Here is a 27,465-nt window from a genome sequence, read left to right as displayed (position 1 = left end):
TTAGAATTAGAGCACAACTTTAGTGATTGATTTTAGTTTTATATTTTTTTAGGATACAAAAGAGATTTAAGTTCTAGAGTAGTGATGTTGTTTTTGTAGCGGCAGAAAACACCAGAGTTGACAGTCCTTGGCCGAAACAAAATCTGGGTCCATTCCGATTACTTAGACCCAACTGCCGTGGGATCAATTCCCTTAATTAATTATATCAATGTATTTTAGAATAACTAACTAACTAACTAATTAGTATTCTACTAATATAAATTGCATACATAATTTTCTATTCATTTAAATTCAATGTGGTTTTTGGGTAGCATTTCCATTTAATTTACGCTATTGCCTAGAAGTGGATGAGTGCAACAAATGTAATTTAGTTGAATGAACTCGTGGTGGTGAAAGCGAAGTCAAAGGTAAATATGGACCGGGGTTCTCAAAACCTATTGCACCTACCATTCCCCCACCACCTGAACCGGTGACTCGATTTCGTGAGCGTTCATTCGATAAAAACTCGACAACTGGTTGTGGTATCTCTCCTCGGAATGGCTGAACTTGAGGTGTACTTCTGATGAGCTGCTCAATTTGGGAGAGACCGTGTGCTTGTCGCCTCGGATTTGTGCTTTCAAAAGTTTCCAATTTGGGTGGCAACACTAAATTACCATCTACTATGGATTTCCCGTCAAATGTAACAACAGCGCCGCTTGGTAAACTGGAATGTGGAATCTTACGATTATCTGGTGGAAGATAATATGTGTCTATGCGCTCTGCAGCTTGAGCTTCTCGGTCGTTTTCATCATCGATTTGTTCCATTTCGGACATTATATCTTCGATAAACAAACTGTGGTTTCCTGGTTCAATGAATGAATCTTCGTCAGGGTTATCATTTTTCATGGATGTTTTTCTCACTGCACCATCAAAATTGTCAGTGGCTTCGCTACGCTCATCCTCAATTTCTGATAAATTATCCTCTTTGGTAAAATTGTGGAATTTAGCACTATTAGGGAAATTTTCTGATATATTTGAGCTAAACTCATTTAAATTCGAACTTGGCGAAGATGAAACAACAATTTTTATCATATTAGTTACATTGGTGCTATCGAGAGGTGATGGAATAAACATTGGTTCAAAATTTTGTGTTTGTGTAACTTTTTGCGCTGTAAGGAAGAGTGTGTCCGTCTCCATTACTTCGTCAATTTCCAATCCTGGGTCTTCACGCCGTTGAGCTATTTGATTTATAATGAGATGTTGAGGGCGACCATCTGTACGTACAATTGGTCGAAAACCACTTTCTATTATTACTGAATCGGGCTTAAATCCATTCTTAATCTTTGTTGACTTGGGTTTATCATGTTTTTTTGAATTTGTATGACTTTCATTGTTAACAAAAATAATAGTAGTATTTGATTCTTGTGGTACAGTGTCATTGTATGGTACAGGTATCTTGGAGCTTAATTTTGTATGTACCAATGTCGCTTCATTTTTCCGATGTTCATTCAAAGTCGTTGGTTCACCAAGCAATAATACGGAAGCAGCTACAGATTGAATCGGAAATAGTTTTTCATTTAAAAATGTTTTTAAAAGTCCAGGAAATGTCTTACGGTAATGGCTAACCATAACGGATGGTTGTGGCACAGGTTGTATGGAAATTTGGGGTGCACGTTGAGGCAAATACGGTAGTAAAGGTTTAGCCGATGGCGACTTCTTGAGAGGTCTGAGAAGTGGACGTCGTCCTGGTAATTTGACGGCATGTAAGAGTTCAGCGTTCTGAGGTGGTCGAAGAAACTCAGATAGACCTATGGGTTTTTGTGCTGGAATATGAGTAAGGTTATATAAATGATTGTGAGATTGTGTATGTTGTGAATGATGATGCAAAAGATTTAGAGGAATTGATGATGTGGATGATAGCGTTTTTTTAGAACTCCCTTGTGAAAATATTTGTGATTTTTTTTCATTCAAGTTGACATAATTTTCGCCATGTAAAATCTCTGGCACTGCTGTAGAAATAAGTGGTCCCAATTGTAAAGTTTCTTGCGGTGTTTCAGCAAGGGAAATTGTTTCTACAGCGTTTTTTTTAATGCTTGTTACTGGTTTCATATTAGATTGCTGCTGAAATTGCGTATGTGAAATTTCCATCGGATTATCATATTTTATTTTCGGAATGGCGCTCATATTGAAATTTGCGTTGTTGATGTTTGTGCTCTTTATTATGCTCTGCTCGAGAGCTTCAGCAGCTCGGATTCCATCTGAAATCAGTTTAGTAATCTCTGATGATTTCGTTATTTCAAAAGATAATTTTGGCGGAGTTCCATTCATATTATGGTTTTTAAGCAAATTTGTTTGGTGCTTCAATAAAAAATTGTCGTTGGGGCTGACCTTGGTTTCATGACGAATCGATGCTTCGGCATCAGCATCAGCAGGATTAAAATGCGGCGCGAGCTCTTCGTGCTTCTCCGAAGCTGATGCAGAAAACTCTGAATCATCGCATGTATCGTGAACGTGAATTTTCCAACCCAAGTAACGATGTGTAAAACATTGATAATAAACGGTATCTGGAGTATTTCGATCGGGAGTCCATGTTATGACACCGGGTTCACCTCGATCACATTTTAAAGTTAGAGTACGTTGATAAGCACCGAACGATTGATAATCATCTGCGGGTGGGCCATCAACATCCGGAGTCCAATTGCAAAGTCGCCCAACTCCAGTCGGTGACACTTGACCAGAACGAGATCGATGTACACCAGCAAATATGCGAACGGACTATATGTTGGAAAAAAGGGAAAAGTATAGTATATACATTTAATATTATTGCGAAGACTATTTAATTTTAATACCAATGAGAAACTATTGATCTTCACTAAAATTGGAACAAAGAGTTTATTTGTTCATAAATTAATGTTGAATTGTTAATAATAAGTATATTATATCATACCTTTTTGTCTTCCTCTCTTTTATGTTCGTAGCCACCTACAGAGTCATCGGTAATGTAAAATGGGTGGTATTTTGCAGGTATATCGGTATCAATACCACCTTCTACCACAAATGTATACGTTTTTCCACGCACAACATTAATTTCTGGTATAAGTAATCCATTTATATACCACGATATACCCCATCCAACATGTCCTAAATAAGAAAAAAAAATTAAAGCACAACATGTATGTATATGTACATACATATGTACACCTGTATATCCGATGAGTGTACCTGTTATTGCAGAGTATCCATGTTTCCCTCCTGTGGGACCCATCTGTGCATAAAATACCCCGTCTTCGGGCTCATAGCATTGTATAGCAGGAATATCCCAGGCTCCATTGGTGCTAGTAGGTTTTGGCGTTGGAATGGGCTGCTGATGAGGACGTGCTTGTTGTAAGGGTCGCGTCTCTTGGCGTCTACTTGGGCTTTGTAAGGCTTGTGGACGATTATCGTAAAACTCTTCAGACTGTGTATTATTTGAACTTAAAGTTATTTTATGAGCTGAGTAACTCTGAAGATTACTTTGTTGATTATCATCATAATTATCCTCTTCACTTTCACCACCTGTTTTCGAGCCTTCAGGTGAAGGACAGTTCCAAATGGGCTGTCGGCCAAAATCAATTCGAGTGGAATATCGTGTAAAATATGTATGGTACGAGGCTTCATTACGTTCATTAAGTGGACCGATTCCCCAAACGATTGCTTGAGACAAATTTACTAAAATCGGTACATCTAACGTGTTATTGGACTGCAGAGATCGTTGATAGGTGACGATGGAATATCCATTTACCCATGCAGCATTTAGTAAACGTATTGAGTTTGTACCGTTCTGTGTTTAAATTTATTGAAAATTTATATTAGCTTATATAAAATTTGACAGCGTGGGTCAGCCAATACTTAACCTCAATATTAACTTTAGGACATACACCAAGTCCACCAGAACATTGCGATTTATCGCTCAAGTAATAATCCACTGCAAAACCTTTACCAGTATCTTTTTCAACCCAAGCAACTACAACATCAGAGCCAATCATTTTGCTTTCCTCATGAGTTTTAGAAACACCAAAGGACATATACTCGTTATCGTCTACGATAAAATAATTGATATATAGTAATCGAATAGTATACATCTTTTCATTCGAGTTTAGATCGAATTTCCCTGTTAGCAGAGGTAAATTTTAATTATAATAAATCAATAAAGTAAAATAAACAATACAAATTTGCATACCAAGAGATCAAAGACCTTTACCTCTTCATGTCGAGACGACATTCGGAGTAAGATAAAATTAACTGACGGAAACTGTTCAAACCCAATTTAAAAGCCTTAAAATTGTTCTTTAGTGCTACTAACCATAGCTGAAGATTGACAGATTATAGTATAGTCTTAAGACTTTTGGACGCGGTTAAATTTCACAACCAACAAGCCCGACATCCAGAAGTATTCCTGATCCTGAAAGCCATCGCTGCGATTATAGCAATCTTTTTTAATCCATGACCAAATATGTACATATATCATAAAGTAACATGAAACTAGTTTATTAAATAGCCTAGTTCATACTACAAACGCATATTCGGCCAAACTTCATTCGCATCAATAATGCACTTAGCAAGGCAAACGTCATCAACACCTGGAATCTGGCAGGGGTATTTACACAAAACCATCGAGAAATAAATTTTGTACAATTTTTTATATATAGAAATAATCATTGAATATACTAGTTTACAACTGAGAAAACTTCTTTCAAATTGAACAAGTCAGAAAAACAGAAGAAATATATCAAGTACAGAACAATTTTCGTTCGCTTAACAAACCTTAGCAACAAAAATCGAAATACGAAAATGGTATAAATCACATAGACTGGCATGCTCATATAGAGATAGAATAGCAAACAGTTATGCCACTTTAATGAGGTATCCAAACACCGTCTTTTCCTAAAAGCGTACTGAATAATTGTGTTGTTGTTTTCAGATATTTGTTATATAAGTATTTTCAGTTGAAAATTCTAAAAATCCCTTTTTTGGCATTCCTGAACTAATTTATTAGTCATATATTAATATATGTATATGTACATATACATGCATAGATATTCCACATATACATACTTACCTAATTTCGCAATAAGTTGTATGACAATACTATCGCCCGCAACGGCCCATCTCACTTCAAATGCTAAATCATCATATAGAACTTCACAATTTAATCTCGACTGAAAAATTGTTGAAAAAATAAAATAAATATAAGGACAAAGAAGGTACAAGGGGGAGCTTTGGGGAAAAATTTTACTAAATATTCGATACGATATGTCATTTATTCGACTTTAGTGTTGACTTTATTAGATAATAAACAAGTACTAAATAAAAATATAGTGAAGGTCTGTATGAACCGCAATTAATCAAAGTTTTACCTTTCTGCAGTAAAAATGTAGGGAGTCAAAAGATAAAAATAAATACATGTTAAGAATTTTCATTAGATCAAATGAATTGGAAATGTAATGCATATATTGTAATATGAATGGTACACATTTATCTGCATATGTACATATGTATGTGTGTATGTACAAATTATTATCACATCTAATTAAATTAAACAAACCTAAATAAACCATTTAAAAATAATTGCATTTTAAGTAGCTCCTTCTCGGATGTGGTGAAACTTTAGTAAAGTTAATTTGTTACTGCAAATTCATTAACGCTACAGAATAAACATAACTGCTTATTACTTTGTGCCAAAACCTACTGTTATTGATTTCTACAGCTGCTCAATCGTTTAAATGGAGCTTAACATAGTAAACATATTATGTACATTATTTTTAAGAAAACTTTCCAAAAATCAATTAAATCTTTGGTAAGACTGTATGCATATGTATGTATGTTTTCATCATTACTTTATTGAAATTGTCACACTAAACATTAGTTTGAAAATTAATAAGTTTATTAATAACATTAGCAGTTATACCAAAATATACAAATGTAGAAAATCAGATGTTTATTTATAATAATGCGTTAGTTACTCGTTTGTGTATATCCTTGATATGTGCAGTTTCATTTATTCAAGATATGTACATATATACATATTTTTTATACAGTGAAAATAGGTGCGTCTTAAATGCAAATACTTCTAAACAGACATTAAGGAGTTACACACTTAAATATTTATCTAAGGAATAATGAAACAAAATATTTTATTCTCAATGGCTTTTTAATGACTAAAATTACAATATTGCTGGGAAACAATATTAAGCATATTGTTCTTACAATTTAGTGTGGGGATTTATGAAAGTTGATTTTGCACAAATAAATTGTTGTGTTTACATTTTTACATATGTATGTAGATAATACAAACAACGATTATATGACATACTTATGTACATACATATATGTATATACATACGTGCACATGTGCATTCATCTACCATATGTTATATGGATATGTGAATTGTATTGCAAAAATCTTAAACAGTAGGTTTTACATTTTAAGTTTAAGGTTCGAATTTTATTCTTAAAGTTCCATTTTTCAATGTTTACGGTATAAAGTAAAATCGTAAATATATAGAATTAAACATATTGATTTAGACAATATATTCTTTTTACATACATGTACATATAATTCCCTTTTATACAAAAACACGTAGTATGTACATATGTATATAGACAGAGAGTATTAATAAAATCTTTTTCTGGTTCACGCTCTTTTTTGTCAGACGAAAACTGTGCCTAATTAATTTAAATAAGTGTATATACATACATATCTTTAGGTGTTTTTTGAGTTTTAGTTTTTTTTAACTCAAACGTCATATTAGTACGCTGTGCATGCGTAAATAAATGTACATATATAAATGAGAAGATTGGCCTTTGTTGTGGCTTCATGCCATGATTCAATTACATATACATATGTATGTATGTAGTTCTAAGATTGTATTATTGGAGAGCTTGCCTCTTCTTACGATATTTTTTAATCGAATATCAAATAAAAATGTTTATGTTTTTCTGAAGTCTTTCTTGTTTATATTTTGATGCTTTTGGGGCCTCATGAGAGCTCGCAATAAAAAGAGAATAAACAAATTGTGGTTTTGTTGTTGTTTTTGGACTAACTACATAACCCATCAATGATGCATATGTTCAAATAAAGTGCATTCTTTGTTCATCCTCTTACGCGATTGAGTTTAATTACACGTTGTGATAGGAAGTGTATAAGTTCCTATTTCTTAAAGAACCATTCCTTAAATTGGCATGCGTTCATTTTGACGAATGTATGCTACGTACATATGTAAGTAAAGAATACTTTTAGGCTACAATCAAATATCAAAGCAAACTTCATCATTACGTTCGGGGTTTTCCCTTACGTTCGTCTAGCAGCTAGTAACTTCTGTAAATTATATACCTCTAAAAACAACCTATGTATATTAATGAAGTAAGAAGTCAATTTTTGTTACAGGAAATATACAGAGTACAAGAAATAAATGAAAACACTTTTACCAATTAAGGTACGGCTGTTTTAATTTTATAATTAATTAATACAGTTCGGCCCAAAGTGATGCCAGCGAACTCAAAAGTTTTATTAAACATGTCTTGCACAAAGTTTACTTGTAATGATTACATAATTAAATTAGCTATCGTTTGATTTGTGCTGAAAAGTGTAGAGTTCTACGTTTTAAATGTCGGTCAGTTTTGAATGAAATATAAAGCTCCCTTCGATTCACCAAGCATTTGAGAGTAGTGATTCTAACAAATCAAAGTTTTAGACAAAATAAACTTAGATTCATGTCAACAAGACGCAAACAGCAAAAATTAGATATTTGTGATAGAAGAAACATAAATAAATTAAATGAAATCCCGTAACATTAAAACAACAAATGCATCAAATTAGTTCAAAAGTAATTATACAAAACATGTACATACAAGTATGTATGTATATGTGGTATGTATACACCGTTACAATGGACAATAGAAAAAATTATTTAAGTGGTAAATTAATGAAGATCTGAAATTACACGAATAAAAAGAATGTGGTAATATCTTGACGGCAAGTTTATGTAAATATAAACATTCTATTAATATGCGTTATTTCCTACATATATTAATGTACATATGTATGTATGTATGCAAGAAATTTTATATACACATACTTGTATGTACATACTTTCGGGTCAGATTAATTTCAGTATTTCGGTCTTATGTGTCGCAGTATCTCTAGCAATGGGATAGTAAATATCATGTACATGTAAATGTAATTTTCTATAATAAAACATGAATTGATGAAAATATTTTTTGAAATGAGTGCTTTTGCTATTAAAATTAGCAAAATCAAAATAGAAAATCAAATATTTAGCTAAGTAGTTTTCCAACTTTTTATATATAGTTTAACGTCGTAATTAGATTTTTAAAATTTATGCATGCACGTGCTTTTTTACCTGCGGGCTAATACCAAGCATTTTTAGTGATGGTGGCACGTTTAATCCCTCCGGTATGCGAACATGGCCAAAGTCGACTGTGAAAGCTTCACACCAAACCCCAAAGTGTCCTATGTCAAATATTGTTAAGTCATCGGGTAAAGTGAGCACAATAGTTTTGCGATCATAGCGCCGTAGTGGAATTTCTTTCCCATTCTCATCGGGGATGCGGAGACCTTGAGGACTGGGTCGGTGTCCACGACCAACCCAGAATTTGGCATCTGCGTAAAGAAGAAAATAAAAAAATTGAAGAATGACCTGACATTTCTCTTCTGCTACGTGGTAATACAGGTCCGTTATTTTAAATGTTTTTAGAAAATAACACAAAAATTTAGAAAATCTCGTGTAAAATTGGACTGAAGGTTAACGAACTTAAAATATGACATTTTTTACCTGGTGCTTCACCATCGTAGCTAAAGTTTGGTATTAAAAGTGTTTGTGCATCCACAATTACAATATTATCTGAAGACACAGCATGTACACCCTTCAAAGATGCAATTTTTTGAGGACGAGGAAAATCCAAATCACCTGGAATAGAAACGTGACCAAAATTTACGGCGAACTCATCACACCAAACTGAAAACCATTTAAAGTCACGTAATGTTTTCCCATCGGGTAGCGGTAATGTTATATCTTTGTTCCGATAACGTCGATTAAGGGCAGTAACCCCTCCTCGTTCATCTCTTAGGCGTTGTGCTCCGTCGTTGCTAGGTTTCGCTGTGCTTCCCACATAGAAGTACGCCGCTGCATAAAATCGTAAACAATTATGATGCAGTACGTTAAAAAAATAATATATTGAAGTATTGAATGCAAAATAAGAAAACAATAAAAAATAAACGTCAAAAAAAGTTTTTTTTTATCAAACTAGCACACATTTTTATAAACAAATACTATTTTTCGATAAAAGCAAAAATCGCGTAAATAAATTATAAGATATTTTTTTACTTTCTTTCGATAAGTAATGAGTACTAAGAACTGATGGCTGTTCATAAAAATAGCGCTTAAAGAGGAGTTATTCTTTAAGATAAAGAAAATTGAAATTAAAAAAGGTATATAACCCCTTAAAATGTAGATCTGTCTAAAAATCGTAAAGCTGAAGTGTTTAAGCTGTTAGGTTATTTCCGAAGATGTTCATTAGGAAAGTAATATTTTAACCGTGGTTTCAAGGATATTCAAAATCCAAACCCCTTAAATTATAATGTAAAGAGATTCGTTTGCACATATAATCGAAAATATTGAAAGTTTAAAAGGAAAAATTTTATATATTGTATTAAATTTAATTTATTTGCCTCACTGCTATTATTTCAGGCTATTTTGGTTATATTTACATTGAATGTATGTATATGAATTGTATATATGTATATGGATTTACCTGGGGCTTCGCCATCATAATTAAAGTTTTTGATAAATAATGTACGAGAATCAACGGCATACACGTCCCCCGAAACGCCGTGGTGTAGTCGTGTTAAAGCACCTATTTTTGTACCATAATAGGGAAAGGAAGCACTGACAAGGATGTTAACTGAAAAGATTAAAAGAAAATAGCATGCCTGTCTTAATTACGTGTGTATATATTTAAACTGTTAGAACCAGTTGGTTTGGAATTAATAATGACTAAATGAATACTTTGGGTGAATTGGAATAATGTTTAAAATTAAACCTTATTTACGCTTACTTATTTTAAAAATAATATCTAAGTGTATTATATTTTTGTCTTATATCTCTAAATATTTTCTGCGATTAGAGTAAATATTCAATACTCATTTCTAGCTAAAATATTTCTTAATAATTTATTTTTGATTATATACAATACATATACACATCATATGTTGCGGTATTTGTATGTGTGAGTTGGATGATGGATGATAAAAAAAAAAATAACATGAAGGATCCTGTTAATACCAAGGATTTGAATTAGCTTCATGGTTTAAATTATCATAATTGAGATATTAACATGAATATATCCAAATATAAATAAACATACTGATGTCGACAATACAATTTTATAGTTGGCGTTACTTCAGCCTACAAATTTCTCAAATAATTTTCCTCCAAAGCACTAAAATCAGTTGCGATTATAGTATTATAGAAACTCCGAAATCGGGGGTAATAATAATATTATAATAATATCTGCTTATAATTTTTTAGATATTTGTTAGTAAAGTTAATAATTTTGACTACCATTGACATTTGACTTAGGTTTAGATATTATATTGGAAAATAATTAAGCCCTAAGGCTAAATTATGATTCCGATGTGGTAAACCATGTTTAACATAGCGACATAATGCTATGCTAAGAGCCGGCTTCATAGAAAAATATAGTTTTTGGGGTGATAAGTTAAGATACGAATAAAGCTAATTCGGAAGGTCCTGATGATTATTAAAACAAGAAACTTGATTTTGGTCCGACAAGTGAGCAGTCTCTCGACAGATGGACAGACGAACAGCGAGTTCATGAATAATTTTGTATATCTTAAGAAAGTGTTTATTTATTCATCGATATCTATTTTGTCCTCTTCAATTTAATCACCACCAGATATATTGCACTTCTGCCAATGCCTCAATGCATGTTCTTATCTCCTTAATTGTGGACGCCACTACCCTTACAGTTTTAGAAACTAAAAAAGATACAGGGGGCCACGTCTGGAGAAAATGGTGGCAAAAGCCAACTTTTGTTCTTCCACAAATCCCGCCATTTGTAGCGAATTGCTTCGCTTAAATTGTGCATAACTTGCTGGTAATGTTCTTTATACAGTACACTACGACGTTTTGACATAATGCACGACACCCCTGCAATCGAAAAATCTGTTAGAAAAACCTACATGCTCGATCTAACTTGGTGCGTCTTTTTCGGTCTTGGCTCTTGCTCCAGCTTCCATTGAGATTATTGAGCTTTTTGAGCTTTGGTTTCCACGTCATAGCCATGATTCGTCACCAGTTATACACACTGGAGCAGATCTGGGTTGTCGCGGACTGACGATTAAACGATTGGCAAATACTTTTTCTTCACGTTATTAATGTTTTCGTCTTTTCTTGACGTGATTGGGCGCTCGGCACACTCTTCGTCATTCACACCTTCTCCAATAAATGTTGCTTTTGTCCAAGGTAGCTTCATCTTACGTCAGAGTCAACATTCGGACTTATTTTATTTTTTACACAAATTTTTATACAGATTCTTTGTCAAATTTTTTGGGATAAGCAAAAATCGAAAAAGAAATAAAACGCGTCCAAGCGAAACAGCTTACGTTAAGGATATGAGTACCAACATAATAAAACAATCGCAAATCAAAAAAACGTAACCTGCGAAAATTCAAAATTTTCGATATCTTTGTACAAAACTTCGTATATCAAACAATACTAGTAAAAACCACTGGACTGTTATGGTTTTAAAATTTATGTAAATAAATCGTTAATATCCATTGTTTTAATCTATAGTATGTACATATGTTAGCGGTATTATTGTTTAAAATCATCAAAACATTTAAAAAGGTATTAACCGCATATACATATGTAATACAACTAATATATAGTATATATGTGATATCCCTCCTTAAAAATGGGTCAAATTACTCCTCCTTTGTCAATATAAGAGTGTACAATTTATAGTTCCCGCTATTTTAAATTCTTATTAATTTTGTTTTTTTATAGAAACAAATGTTATAATTGTCATTCCATCACTCCTAACTGACATTGGCTCGCATTTATTATTTCGGTACAAATATAGTTCTGAGTTGCAGCTTCTGACTGTAAGAATACATATATTTTAAACACAGATTCTTGCCACGCACCCGTATGTGGACAGTTCCTTTAACCGGATAAAAACATTGTTTCCATGGGTGTCAGCTTATGAGGAATATCACTGTAATTTGGTAGTGGAACTTTGTTTCCTTTACTTGTTTTCTATATTACAAAGATTTAATAGTACAAACATTTGTCTGAGAAAAACATTAACTTATAAAAGTTAATTATGTATGTACATATGTACTCCTGTATATATGTATTTATTTTTATTAACGAAGTGCGCACACAAAATACTGCACTGGTCGTCGTCTCGTAACCATTGGTTATTCAGTCGACGGTAAGTCGCGCATCCATCAAACTGCTTATGACCTACTTTTCGTAACATTTTCCGTTTTTTTGGTATTATTGTTATATATGCGAACTTGGAACAAGGGTACAAAAGACATGCAGACGAGATGAACAAATCGAATAGCCAATGGCCAACCGACAAAAACTTCAACTGATTTCCTCTCAGTAGTAGCTCAACTTACAATTTACAGAAGAAGTAGCATTAGCAAAATATATGTACATATGTACATGCGGACACCTCTCTTCGAAATTGAATCAAGGAAAAATATGCATACATACATATTTATATGTGTATTATGCTAATCAAATTGAAATAAGCGTAAGCGCAATTAACTTTTCTCATCTACCTATGTGTAAATGCAAAAGTATGTTACCATGTACATACCTTTACAGATATGTATATATATATATATAAATAAATATATACATACATCTATCGCAACAATATAAATTTGTTAGCGGGAGCGTAAAGTAATCGGCAATGTCACTAACTATGGCTTTGCAAACAAGTGATGCAAGTCTATGAAGTTTACGTATGTACATACATACACATATGCATACATATGGAAAAGCTAGTAATTTTTGTTGCTTTAACAAAAGAAATTTTTATTCGATAAACAATGTTAAATTAATCACGGATGAATGTACATACATACATACATATACGAAAAATATTATAATATATAGTATAAGGATATTCTTTTTATTTTTTATTATTTTTCTATTTCTATATTTTTAAAATCCCCAATTACACAATGTAAAACTATTAGTTTGTATTTTAATGCAAAGTTGAATACTCACTTCTAACGCATATTAATCCAATCAAAGCTTTTTGGAGAATCTGCATGAGCGGAGCCATATTATAGTTGGTGAAATGATGTTTTGAGGTAATGCGACCGTTTGAATTATGATTCGTTAATTGGGGTACATTCGCAGTTTTTTATCAATTAAGATTGTTTGAAATTTGTATATCTGAAACTTTGAAGACTGCTTGTATAAAACAGAGTATCAGATATATGTATGTACATATGTATATGGATGTAAATGCAGGCGTAATATGGAAAACATAATAAAAAAACACTATTTTTTCAATTTGAAAGCCACTTAGTTGCATGAAACTATTGTTTATTCTGCTCACAAGCCACCCTTATTACCCTGGATTGTTATGAAAGTATTAAAAGGAAGATTCGGCTATGATTCTCTAATTTGCAAATTTCTTGTTATTCAAACAACTTTTTACCAGTTTCAACTTAAAGCACGGACGCAATCGATGCTCACCACATCAGCGAAGAAACAAGTAAAATATATATTTTTTTTGTATGTAGTATATGTATGAAATAAGTTTTTGTCTATAAATGGATAAAATTCCGCTGAAGCAAAGCGAACAAGTTCCCGCACTGCTTTTTTAAACACGTCCGATTGCTACTCACAGTCAAACCGTAATAAACATCAAACGTATTGGCCAGACTCGGTTAGCCATAGCCAAAGCTACGAAACTACTTGACTGACTCGAAAGCAGACATACAACCAAAACAATAGATATTCATAGTTTTGGCTGCTGTTGTAGTTTCAATCGTAGTTAATACAACACAATGTTATTGTTACCAAGGTGCTGGATTTGCATTTTGGTACTGGTACTTACTGAGGAGCTTATATTGTTATTTTTGTACCAGATGTGGTGTGCATCAAGAGAAATGTGTTTATCTACTCACCTTGGTGCAAAGGTAAAGTTTTACTATAAAGTTATGCTGTAACCAATATCTCAGTTTTATAAAAATGAAGGCTGCACATATCGCAATTAACTTAAATCATTTAAACTAAAAGTTCTCCATTTTGTGGAGAATTAAAGAAATGATACAGTTGTAAACAAAAAGTTGTCTTTAAACCTATTTTCGGACACTTCTTTCTATTTAGAACGTATACCTATATAAACATACATACTTGTAAGTATAGAAAACAGTTTCACTTTGCAGTCAATGATTTTAAATGAAGTTGAACACATCTGTACGAATATCACTGCAATGATCATTATATCCGTACAAGAATACGCACGTACCATATAATATGTATGGTATGTAAATACAAATGTAGTCGATTGTTTTTGGTTGATGATTGTTGTAGATGCTGATAATAATAGTGTTGTGGCTGCCAGTGAGTGAGTATATTTTTATGTATACTATATGTACATTACATATATACCTGTTTAAGACGTTAATTCTGTATACCAATGCAAACCAGTAAGGCTGCTTTCGTAAATGGATATAATGAAACTATTGATCCACCCACATAGCAGTGCTAATCAGTAGCTGGACATTAGGAATAAAAATGTAGAACTCTGCTTCAAAAATATTTGATAGATAGGTTAGGAGGTTGAATCTAAGAGGGACCTCACTTGGACAGCTTAGAGCACCAGTCCCTTGTGGTAAAATAAAAGATAATTGTCTCAATATACAGTAGATAGGGACTTCTGATCAACTCTGACTCCACAATTACGGCAATTTATTTACTGCTGGTGTCAAGTACAATTCTACGGCTCCTCTAGGAAATTATAATCGTAACTGACCGCGCTAGTCAACCGGACGAATACAACTCATATTCAACTTTAACGTAAGGATATTTTTTTATGTTTTAATTCTTTTAGTATTTTTGGATATAACCACGATATAGTTTTAGTAGTTTGTGAGATCTGTTCAAGGGTGAGGCCACTAAACTATTATACTATGTGAAATTTGTTGATAAAGTATAAACATGAACAAACCTATGACTGTGTGAAGACTAACTTTTTAGTGCTAATAATCGTAAAAGCTTCTAATCTTTGAAAAATAAACATACATAATAGATGCAGAAGAAAATAAATCCAAATCCAATATGGGGTAGTTGAGGAAAGCATATAAACCACAGGGTAGGGAACAAGTATATGGGATTTGAGATTTAGACCTAGGCTTATTTTTTTAGAACTTAATTTTATTAAAACATCACACATATGAAAAGACAAAATGAATTTACATCACTATATTGCGTGTATTGATCATAGGGGAAGATCTGGCGTTTGGCATTTTTCTAGTATACTAACATGTTTCCATGGCATTTTTTGAAGATAATTCACACACATACCGACATAGTGGCATAAAGTCTGCTAGATTAATGAAAATGGTTATTATAGGGGTCATTTCGATTTCACTTATTTTCAAATTCAACTATAGTTTAATATTATATTATACGTTAATTTAATTTTGCTATATTTATATTATTGACGCGCTTGTCTCCATTTTTGGTATTCCATACCATATCTACATATATACATATGTATGTATATAAAAAGCATTGCCACTTTTCGTTGTAATTTTATAACTTAAGAACGAGCTCACCTATCCAAACCAAATCTTTGGGCATTGTTCTCACTATTTTGTAAGTTTGCGCAAAATCTGTCAAGCGGCAAGAAATAAATCTGTTAACCCTGTACTTGTAATGAAATTGGACCGTGATCACGAATACGTCGTGCTATTTTGGCTGAAATGATGTGTGCTGCTTTTAATTACAACAGTCAGATTGATTATAGTATGTACGCATACATTTGCAATTTGTCCACATTGTGATCAGGCTAACTTTCAAGTGATGTGTTCAAAGGAATGTGTTGTGCGAATGGCAAAGTGAGATTGCCAGCATTAAATAACTCCACCCGAACCATTGAATTCATTAATTCTTGGGACATCTTAAAGGGGGGTAAAGTTTTAAAAATTTGTTTGCTTTGTTTATATTGTGTGTTTTGAGTCAATTATAGTCAAACTAACGGAGTTACCGCGTTTTAAACGACCGGCCGTGATACCTGACTTTGATATATAAAAAACTTCATACATGTTTTTTTTTGGCAGTAAAAAAGTTGTTTCTATTTTTTTTGATATCATGTATCCCTGTGATTACAATTTATATGTCATTTCAATTCAAACGATTGCAATTAAGGGATCGTCTCAGTGTGAAATTTTCGAGAAATCGCTTTTTTTTGCATTATCGGAAATTTTGAAATCGAAATTCAAATTATTGCGGTTGCTACAGCGTTTCTTGTAGAAAGGGAACATAGCGACTCCAATCTTTAAGCGCGTTTTCTCAGAATGGTGTTTTTCGAAACGGTTTCCACTCTAAAACGAAGAGTTTTGAAGGTATCTAGTTCCAATTGGGAGAGAACATTTTTTAATGTCATTCGCTACCGCGCTATGGAAGCTTTTTTTGTTTTTTGAAATCTTTTTATTTTTTTCTATGAAAAACAGTCGAAAAAGGCCAAATAGATACTTTTTGTTCAAACCACCACCATTTTCATGAATTTCAAAAAAACAAAGGAAAACTTCCATAGCCCGATAGAGACTTTCCTACAGATTAATCAAATTTTTAAAATGTTTAATTTAGACTAAAATTGCGGCCGCAATCGTGGACATCATACAGGACCTTTTTTCTTACGTGTCATTTTAAAAATTTATTTAACTATTATACACTCAATAAATGAACATAAAAAAAATAATTTTGTATTCGTCATGAATTTATTTATTTATATAAAAAAAATCGGACTGATTAGTAATTTTAAACATTAAAAAAAATCTCGAAAATCAGTGATTTTTCGTAAAGTCACACTGAAAAGGAATAAGTTTTAAAAAAGCTACGAATTAATAAAATATTTTTTGTTTGAATAAATGAATTTGATGTTAAAATAAAATTGTATTATTATTTCACTTTATATGTAGCTAAATGCGTACCGGGCCGCTAGTTCTTAGAATGTAAAATTTATTTATTTTGTGAGTCCACACTAGTAGTACACGTAACCATTATATAGGGATGGGCGGGGTAATCTCTATTTGTCCATGGGGGAAAACTAATGTCCTAAAGATTTTCTCTGAACGAATTTGGTTAATATAGCTTTACTTGTTTGCGAAATATTTTCACTAAACTTATTATGAAAACATTTCAAATCCTCGATGCCGTTCCTATAGCGTTTTATAGGTTTTTGATTTACGGCATTTTGGTCCGATTACGCTCATCTACAATACCAAACTATTATTGGTGCGAACTCGAGTTCCTGGTACCCGGTTTGATTAAAGTGTCTTATTATACACTAAACAGACGTGACGAGCTGAGTCGAGTTAGCCAAGTGTAATTGAACATTTCATACTTTCGCAACTTGCAGTAGAATGTACATAGTATATGAAAGATGAAGTAATTCATGAATGTCCTTTCTTTCACTGTTTTCCATAGATATTGTACTGCCAAAATAGGTAAACTCATCAACATGATCAAATTCTTTGCTTTGTAAGATTATTGTTTTTTTTTTGCCGATGTTGAATTTTAAACCTAACCTACCCGGCGGATGGACCATTAAATTTTGGTTGTAGTCCGAGTGACAAATATCATCCGTATACGCGAGAAGTTCGTTAAGTTCAAGTAGATACCTCTGCGCTTGCCATCTATGAATTTGTGTACGATGTCGTCGATAACAATAAGGAAAAGAATCGTCGAATAACACTGTTTGAGAACTCGCCATTGTGAAGTACTCTGCACCTGAAGTCTACATATTGTGCTTTGATTAAACCTGTAAGCTCCTCAGGAATTCCTCTAGATCGAAGCGCCATGCTATAGTTAACGAAAATACCATAAGTTGAATAGTAGCCTGCCATAGCTCTGGGCTGCAATGCTGCGAAGCTCAAGTGTGTTTTGCCTCTCGTCGGCTCTGATTGCTATGTAGGTTTCTTCGCTGAACCAATTTTTCTTTCTTTTTAATCGGTATCCTCATACTTTTATCGGTGCTTTAAACCGAGCAGAAATTCGGCTTCGGATGGGTCAATTACTTGAAGAGCTTTACCAAATTTCGCAAGTGTGGTCGCTGTTTGTATCATTCTGACGTCAAATTTTTTCGCAGCTTTAGTGGTCGGAAGCTTTACAGCAATTATATTTATCTAGTTATATCAGACTACCTACAAGATAATAATATCACCCTTACGAGTTTTTGAAAAAGTGGCTGACAGCTTGTTGTAGAAATTTAGTTTGCAGTCATCATCAGTCCAGTTGGCGCGTAACCATGAATGATTATGATTTTTCTACCTTTGGAATAAAATCTCGCTCTTATTAGGCGCTTGTTTATTAGCTCCCATGTGACAAGCGTCTTTCGGGCATTTTTACTTAGAAAGAAACCGATCTAATCATTACGGTTATCGTATGGTTCTCTACCAGAATATAGCAATTTTTCGCCCACTGTTAAGTTCTAAGCCGTTCAGTATTGAGTCGTCACAGATTGGTCAATATATAATGTCAATAGAATATTTTTAAACCTGTATAAAAGGTATGGGGACTGGGGGTAGTATTGTCCTGATTTCATCCAATGTATAATGTTATTAAAATTCTGAATTTCATTAAGATGCGCTATGAAGTGAATCGAAAGTTCCAAAATATTTATATTAGATATATGGGGTTTTTATCCGATTTTATCCATTTTCGGCACAATAGCAGACCTCACAAATTGACCGATATAAGCAATTATATATATATCTCATACAACTCGTCGTTCCATCCAATGCGATATTTGCCGTGGTCAACGCGCACAGGACCATTATTCTTCCGCAGAACCTTTCTCTCGAACACTCGTTACGTATGGTCTGCACCATATAGCAGGACGAGAATAATGAGAGTGTAATATTTAATAGTGTGCTCCTCAAATGCCTACCGATCCCAAAGTAACACCTGTTGGCAAGAGTTATTAGCGGTATTTATGCTGGTTCCGATATATACAGAATCCCTAATTTATTGAAATTTTTACCTGCCTATGTACAATATAGTGTAAAGGTTTTGTTAACCTAACGGTTTTGCCTAGAATCTAGAACTTTTCAATGGTTATATTGGCCCTGTACTTATCACAAGTCCTGATAAGTCGACTTAGTGTAATTTTTAGATATGTGAAATTAGTTTGACTTTTCCCTTACCCACGTATTCTCATTATACTAGTATATATTTTCATATCTTTGGTTGATTTGATACCTATTATAATAATATCTAATCCGTTAGTCAATTTAATCTAAAATATGAAGCTCGATGTAGTAATAAAACTAATTAATTACTTGATTTGACCGGATTCAATTTTATTTTAGATAATTTAAAAATTTTTAATATTTAATAACTTAAAAGTCGAATTAAATAACCTGTTGATGTAGTTCGACTAGTTCTCGAACTTCTAGTCGTAAACTAGTATGTATATTTCCTGACTCGTAACATACAAATGGGCACAGACACATGCATATATGTATGTATATATGTACATATGTACATACAAATGCATAGGTACATATGATGCCATTCGGTTAGTGATGTTAATGTTCGGTTAATGTTATTGTCGTTATGGATGTAATCTGTGAAAAAGCTGAATCGTTAAGTAAAAAGTAGAAACAATTTTCAACTCAGTTCAAAATTGAATGTGCAACTGGTCGCATAATATTTGTGAAAATTTGAAAATTACGTTAGAAAATCAAAGTAATAAGATATATTAAAACAAGAAATTGTGTATGAATATTATAATTAAAATTTATTCGTTTTTATTAAAGAAAAGGTTAAATTAAAAGGCGAATAAAGGAACAAAAAATGCATAGTACATTGTTAGATGAGGTATGTACGCACACACGTGTGTTTATCTATAATATATGCAAAGTCAATCACTATTCATTTTATTTTAAAATTAATTACATACATACAAACGTATTTAAAAGCTACTGTGTATGTACAATATATTATTTTAATAGTTTTAACGCTTACATTACTTTCACAATTTTAAAGTTAAATAAAGTAATACTTAATAAATAAGTGATGTCCGCTGATGTACTTACATACTACATACATATCTACGTACGTATGAAGTGGAAACTGCATCTTTTGTAATGTATGTATGTACATACATTTATTTAATTGGGAATGTTTGGAAATTAAGTTATGTGTAAATAAGAACACTTAAACAGTTCTAATCAAATTCACACTGTCGTCGTCAAAAGAAATAGTACCGTTTAAGGTACCAAAATTAAATTTAATTATAAAAATTATAAATTAAGCTGATGGCTTAACCGCTAGTGCTATATATATATATAAATTAAATTAATTAAAAATTAATTTCTATATAAAGTAGTGGGAAAATACATTTAGTTGAAATGTTAATTGAAATTTTCGTCATAAACTCATCAAGCTTGAATGGCCAATAGCACTTCTTAATGAAAAGATGAAACGACATGATTAAAAATAGTTTACAAAATTTGAGAAATATGGTAAATCAAAATCATTATTTTTCAATTCACAAAGATTTGTTCCAATTATTTTTAAAATAAACCTGAAGTACAATACCGTCCTGGCAATAATGATTTTATCTTAATTTCCTAATAATATTTTCACTATATTCAACAGTTATTATAATAACAACGCGTATTTTTATAGTTTTGTATTTAAGAAAAAATAACAGCTTTGGTGGCAATCTACATATATATATAAAAGAAAGTCATGTTACACTACATATTTATAACTCAGGAACAGCTGAACCGATTTGGTTAAAAATTGGTGGGGAGGTAGCTTAGATCCAGGGGACGGACATAGGATGTTAAAAGTCAATACAATACAAAGATACCAAAATTATATATCAAATCATAAGCATGTGTTCAGAATTCATGTAAGAATCATTTTAAAATTTTATTACTACAAAAAAAGAAAGAAATAAGTTAAACAATTAAGAAAGGGCTAAGTTCCGGTGCAACCGAACATTTTACACTCTTGCAACTTGCAAGAATCAAAGCCAGGGAAATACCTTAAGGTGAAAACGTCAACCAGAGGATCGAAATACAAGCAATTTTATAAATACATACATATACTCTATATAACTCATACACTGACATAAGGTTTCTTAGAAAAACGAAAATCGCTATGCATATGTACTATATGGGAGTTGAGGTAATATCGACCCGATTTTACCTATACTATTATCATGCCACATACTAAAAGAATTTTCCCTGGGTTTCATTGAGGTACCTCACATAGGTATAATTACCAATATACTTGTATGTATATGGACAATTCTGATGTTAGTTATATGAGGGCTAGTCGAGTTTTCGCCCAGTTTTATCATTTTTCGGCACAAGGATACACTATTATGAGTAAAACATGCTCTTTCATTTTTATTAAGATAACTCACATATTGACCGATATATGCGGTATAAAGTTACCTGGAAGTTCGAAAATCTTTATATTAGGTATATGGGGGCTCAGGGAAATATTGACCCGATTCAACCCTTGTGCTTATTATACCTTACCCTTATACTTGTATATATCACGCATTGACCGACATTTTCGATCAAAAGTCAACTATAGGTACGGGGTCTAAATATTCGGTACCTGCGAGCTTGAACAGTTTTTATTGGCTTCAATTTTTATCCCGTTATATTATTATATTGCTTCTTGATTAGTGTACTGGAAAATGAACGAGTCAAGTGGAATTTAAAATTGCGCGTGTTTGGGAAGTAGGCGTGGTTGTTGTCCGATTTCGGAAATTTTCGCATGTGGTATAAGAAGGTAAGAAGAATCCCATGTGCTGTATTCCGTTGAAACCGGTTGGTAGGGTTTAGAGATATGGGATTCCACCAAAAAGTAGGCGGTGCCACGATCATTGTCCAATTTTCATACAATCTCGATGGTAAAACTTAATGTCTCTGGCGTATTTAGTTATTGATTTATCGCGCTTTTAGTAGTTTGAACAGTGCCGTTGTATGGGGAATGTGCGGGGTTTTCCTGCGATTTCATCCATTTTCACACTGTGGGTTGAAGTTCTGAAAAGATTTGTACTCAGTAAATTTGGTTGTTGTAGCTTAAGTGGCTTAGGAGATATGTACATTAAATTTGTTAGAGAGCGGAGCCACTCCCACTTTTTCAAAAAAATTTTCCCACAGATGCCACTTACTACTGGAATCCTCAGTACCAAATTACAACTTTATATCTTAATTTAGTGCTTAGTTATGGCACTTTATATGTTTTCGGTTAGTAGCGATTTTTGGGCGTGGCAGTGTACTAAGGAACCCACATACCAAGTTTTATCGAGGTATCTCAATTTTTACTCAACTTACAACTTGCACGGACGGACGGACAGACAGACAGTCAACCGGTTTTCAACTTTTCTCGTCATCCTGATCATTTATATATAGTATATATAACTATCTCGCTTAGTTTTAGGTGATGCGTACAACCGTTAGGTGAACAAAACTATAATACTCTGTAGCAACTGCCTGCTAGAGTATACAAATAACAACACAGTATATTATATAGTATATGAGTCATTCTGATTGTTGCTCTGAACAAGGCATTGTGGCTACTTTACTAGATTATAGGCGAAGACGCGACATCTATGTAACATAAAAAATAACAGAATAACTACAGTGATAAAAAAGTCGATTATAATTTGAGATATAAAGAAATACGTACAATTTCAAACTGATCCTTCCTCAAAAATAAAAACTGCAACTATGTACGCAGTGTGATGGCTCAGTAATCATTCGATGAATGTTATACAACGTGCATCCCAAACTACTGATGCCATAACCTTGCCAGCCGACTTTTACGCACCGTCTTTCCACCCTTGAGGATCGGTTCATCATGTGCAGTTCACCAGGCTGACTGTCAATTGGATTCCAGTGTGAAATGATGGAACCTTGGTGCTATTGTCACACACCGACGGAAAAATTCGGTTTTATTACGATTAAAGAGCACTCACACACTCCTCAGAATCAGCAATTCGTTGTTTTTGATGGATTATGAACTTGCGCGGCACCCACTTTGCATAAAGCTTTCGCCTCTTTCGGGCGTTCTCTGCCTTCATTGTTTTCAGTGCTAGTTTCGCCTCTTTCCAACTTAGAAAATCTCTTTACGAAGGTTGATTTCCCTGGAGCAGAGCCCAGCCACAGGTGCCCCACCTTTGTGTGAATTGTTGTGCAAATCTCTTCGTCGTTTGCAGAGACAGACGGACAGATAGTCACTCTGATTTCAACTCGTCTCATCATCCTGATCACATACATATAAGTATAACCCTATATCTAAATCGATATTTTTTAGGTGATAAATATGTATAATAAAATTGTGTGTAAAAACATTAATATGGATACTAAATCAGAATAATAATATACTCATAGCTAAGAGCAATCAAAAGCTGAGCATACAAACGAATTTTGTACATACTAGCTGTTCTGCCAAAATTTAAAACCCACCATCCGGTTTCATCATGATAGTACATTAACTTATGTTAATTACCCCGTTAATACATTTTGAATTATAAAGTAAAATGGAAAATTAAAATCAATAAGTACTATGAAGGATTGGTTGTTACATGAAATATCCAGATGCACATATGTACATACATACATATGCATTTTATGCAATGGTATGTGTATAACAAAATATACATACATTTTGTCGGTTAAAAATATCTTTTATTAAATAACACTATTTTTTTACTATTGTTCGAGTCATTCTCTAACATTTTATGTAGAACATAGAAAATAACCTTTTATATATAGTATAATCATTCTGTTTACAATAACAATACCTAATTTTGTTTAAAATTTATTTTTTCAGCTGAACCAAAATGGCTTTGTTGTTATCGAAGATTTTCTTACACCATCTGAAATCGATGAACTTTATTTAGCCGGCTGTGCTCTTTGTTTGGAGGCACCTCAAGAAAATCGGAAAGTTTTCAGCACAGTAAATCAAAAAGATGCCCACAGCAAAGAAACATACTTTCTCGATTCAGGTGATAAAGTTCGTTTTTTTTTTGAAGAGGGTGCTTTTGGTGAAAATGGTGAATTATTGGTAGATCCAATGATGGCTTTAAACAAAGTTGGTCATTACCTGCATGTTCAACATCCAATTTTTAACAAATTAACGTTTAGTAATCGTGTTAAGGAAATTTGTTGGCAGTTGAACTTCAACAAGCCGGCTGTTTGCCAAAGCATGTATATATACAAGAATCCAGGTATTGGCGGCGAAGTTATATCACACCAGGACTCTTGGTTTTTACATACTGAACCAAATTCCGTTATTGGTTTTTGGTTCGCACTCGAAGATTGCTCTATTCAAAATGGATGTTTAGAAGTTATAAAAGGATCACATAAAAGTGGTATTCACCGCCTTTACAAGCGGAATCCAGATAAAGAAGCCAACGAGTTACTTATTTATGATCGACCAGCACCAATATATCCACAATCAAGTTATACACCACTACTCGTAGGCAAAGGTAAAGCAAAGGAGTCACATGTTCATTTAATATAATATCTTTCTTTTAGGTACTTGTATTATTATTCATGGCAATGTGGTGCATAAAAGTGAACAAAATCATTCACAAAAGAGCCGTCACGCGTACACTTTCCACGTCATTGAGACAGAAAACAATGTGAAATATTCTAAAGATAATTGGCTTCAACCAACTAAAGATAAACCCTTTCCTCTTTTGTTTGAGAGAAAAAACTAAATCACATAAAAAAAATACTAATACTATTAGTATACATGTGGAATTTAACTTTCTTTTATTTTTAATGTGTATTCCTATCCATTTCTCGAAATTAAAACAATGTAAGTTTCAACACATTTTATTTTTTGTATAATTTCTTATATGTATCTTATCTAAAAATCTAACTAATAACCTATAAAGTACATTACAATCAAATCTGTCTGTCCGTCCGTCCGTGCAAGCTGTAATTTGAGTAAAACTTGAGATATCTTGATAGGACCACGCCCGCAAACCGCTATTAACTGAAAACATATAAAGTACCATAGCTAAGCACTACATTAGGATATCAAACTGTAATTTGGTACGAAGGATCACAGTGGCAAGGCATAATTTTTTGAAAAAGTGGGCGTGGCCCCGCCATCTAACAAGTTTAATGTTCACATCTCCTAAACCAATTAAAGCTACGACAACCAAATTTGCTGAATACAAATCTTATACGAACTTCTGCCGACAGTGTGAAAATGGATGAAATCGGAGGATAACCTAAACTACTAAAAGCGCGATAAATTAATAACTAAATACGCCAGAGACATTAAGCTTTACCACCGAGCAACACACGAGTTGGTGCCGAAAAACGCTTTAAAACTTGTTTTTCACATGGATCGGCTTTGGACAGCGTCCAACCTGCGACGCCTATGCAATTTCGTATGAAAGTATTGAGCTCAGCTTGGCTTTGAGGGTCCACTCTGCAGGCATCCTTAAAGTTATTTTCAACCATTCAATATAGTGAAAATATGATTTACGAATAAAGACGAAGTTGTTCAAGCTGCTATAAAAATCCATGGGATTGAGATTTTGTAAAACGGATATTAAGCACAAATCAAAACAAAATGTTGTCGTATTTCATTATTCTAGTTTGCAACAAATGAATAAGATACTAATTTGTTAGTTGATAATGATCTGATAAAAAAAACAAGCTGACAAAAATCATTTTAACGCGGTCATACAAATTGATTGATCAAAATCAATTCCATGTATTCCTTTTTTTGTGAAGGGAGGGCTATTTTAACTTTTAGATTTTCTTATATTGTTTTCTGTTAGAGTCTTATCGAAAATTTTAAATATTTCATAAATAATAACCAAAATAAAAAATTTCGCGACTGTAAATTGAAATTTACCATTTTTTATCATTTATGAACTCATGTTAAAATTCCTGATAATATGTCGTCAAAATAAAAAGTTTGCCATACAAGCGCTTGATATATTGGGTAGCCGAAAAATTTTCGTATTTTGTCAATAGATGTCGTTACAATCGTATACAAAAAAAAAATATAAACTCGGGGAAGTTTTCAAAAATGAGTGAAAATAATGAAGAAATTTGCTACATTTTGAAATTTTTGTATAAAAACGGAATAATGCCAAGCAAACCACATGAAATTTATGAAGTTTACGGAGGCGATGCTGTATCAGTTCGTGTAGCTTCCGTTCTAAAAATTTCGAAACTTCGATTTACACAATGGTACAATTTGTTTATTTATTTATTATTATAAATATAAAAAAATAAAGACTTTACCCAATACATGGTATTAAATTATAAAATTTATGTAAAATAGACATTTATATGAATACATATACTTATGTTGTAAGCACACTCCATATAATGCTTTTATGTGTTTCTTCTTCTTCTTAATTGGCGTAGACACCGCTTACGCGATTATAGCCGAGTTAACAACAGCGCGCCAGTCGTTTCTTCTTTTCGCTACGTGGCGCCAATTGGATATTCCAAGCGAAGCCAGGTCCTTTTCCACTTGGTCCTTCCAACGGAGTGGAGGTCTTCCTCTTCCTCTGCTTCCCCCGGCGGGTACTGCGTCGAATACTTTCAGAGCTGGAGTGTTTTCATCCATCCGGACAACATGACCTAGCCAGCGTAGCCGCTCTCTTTTAATTCGCTGAACTATGTCAATGTCGTCGTATATCTCGTACAGCTCATCGTTCCATCGAATGCGATATTCGCCGTGGCCAATGCGCAAAGGACCATAAATCTTTCGCAGAATTTTTCTCTCGAAAACTCGTAAGGTCGACTCATCGGTTGCTGTCATCGCCCAAGCCTCTGCACCATATAGCAGGACGGGAATTATGATCGACTTATAGAGTTTAGCTTTTGTTCGTCGAGAGAGGACTTTACTTTTCAATTGCCTACTCAGTCCGAAGTAGCACCTGTTGGCAAGAGCAATCCTGCTTTGGATTTCCAGGCTGACATTGTTGGTGGTGTTAATACTGGAATTTTTTTTTATGTGTTTACTTAATATAAAATTTCATAGATTGTCGGTTTATCCCTTTTTATATAATTTCGACTCTATGAAAATTCGGTCCAATCGAAAAACCGTAGTACTTGAAAAGAGCATAAGTCAATTTTCAATAATAAAGCATTTTGAATTCTTTACTTCCATTACAGAGGTGTTT

General features: G+C 33.1%; 2 protein-coding genes across 9 annotated transcripts; one reads left to right on the top strand and one right to left on the bottom strand.

Moving 5' to 3' along the window:
- LOC126752263 (protein Skeletor, isoforms B/C) lies at positions 1-13,959 on the bottom strand. 7 transcript variants are annotated; one of them, XM_050462998.1, is made up of 11 exons: positions 13,750-13,958; positions 13,311-13,487; positions 9,793-9,942; positions 8,814-9,164; positions 8,382-8,641; positions 5,078-5,177; positions 3,873-4,057; positions 3,202-3,799; positions 2,927-3,120; positions 1,593-2,754; positions 1-1,526 (listed from the first exon to the last, which is right to left on the bottom strand). In XM_050462998.1, exons 2-11 carry the CDS (start codon positions 13,366-13,368, stop codon positions 331-333), a joined length of 4,254 nt encoding a protein of 1,417 aa, XP_050318955.1. In that variant the 5' UTR covers positions 13,369-13,487; positions 13,750-13,958; the 3' UTR covers positions 1-330. The 7 variants fall into 7 exon arrangements, with proteins under 7 accessions (XP_050318955.1, XP_050318928.1, XP_050318920.1 ...); XM_050463006.1 differs by lacking the exon at positions 1-1,526 and having other exon boundaries at positions 2,195-2,237; positions 2,368-2,754; positions 13,750-13,959; XM_050462971.1 differs by having other exon boundaries at positions 1-2,754; positions 13,311-13,496.
- A 5,948-nt stretch (positions 13,960-19,907) lies between these two features.
- Positions 19,908-25,139, top strand: LOC126759857 (phytanoyl-CoA dioxygenase domain-containing protein 1 homolog). Of its 2 annotated transcripts, none has more exons than XM_050475026.1 (4): positions 19,908-20,012; positions 20,084-20,144; positions 24,132-24,789; positions 24,839-25,139. In XM_050475026.1, the coding sequence occupies exons 2-4, from the start codon at positions 20,121-20,123 to the stop codon at positions 25,021-25,023; spliced, it is 867 nt and encodes a 288-aa protein (XP_050330983.1). In that variant the 5' UTR covers positions 19,908-20,012; positions 20,084-20,120; the 3' UTR covers positions 25,024-25,139. The 2 variants fall into 2 exon arrangements, with proteins under 2 accessions (XP_050330983.1, XP_050330991.1); XM_050475034.1 differs by having other exon boundaries at positions 19,944-20,012; positions 20,089-20,144.
- The last annotated feature ends 2,326 nt before the right edge of the window (positions 25,140-27,465 follow it).

This window comes from Bactrocera neohumeralis, chromosome 2 (genome assembly GCF_024586455.1).
Source record: "Bactrocera neohumeralis isolate Rockhampton chromosome 2, APGP_CSIRO_Bneo_wtdbg2-racon-allhic-juicebox.fasta_v2, whole genome shotgun sequence".
NCBI classification, from domain to species: domain Eukaryota; kingdom Metazoa; phylum Arthropoda; class Insecta; order Diptera; family Tephritidae; genus Bactrocera; species Bactrocera neohumeralis.
Note: the sequence above shows the minus strand (reverse complement) of the source record. Positions and strands in the feature narration are given on the sequence as shown.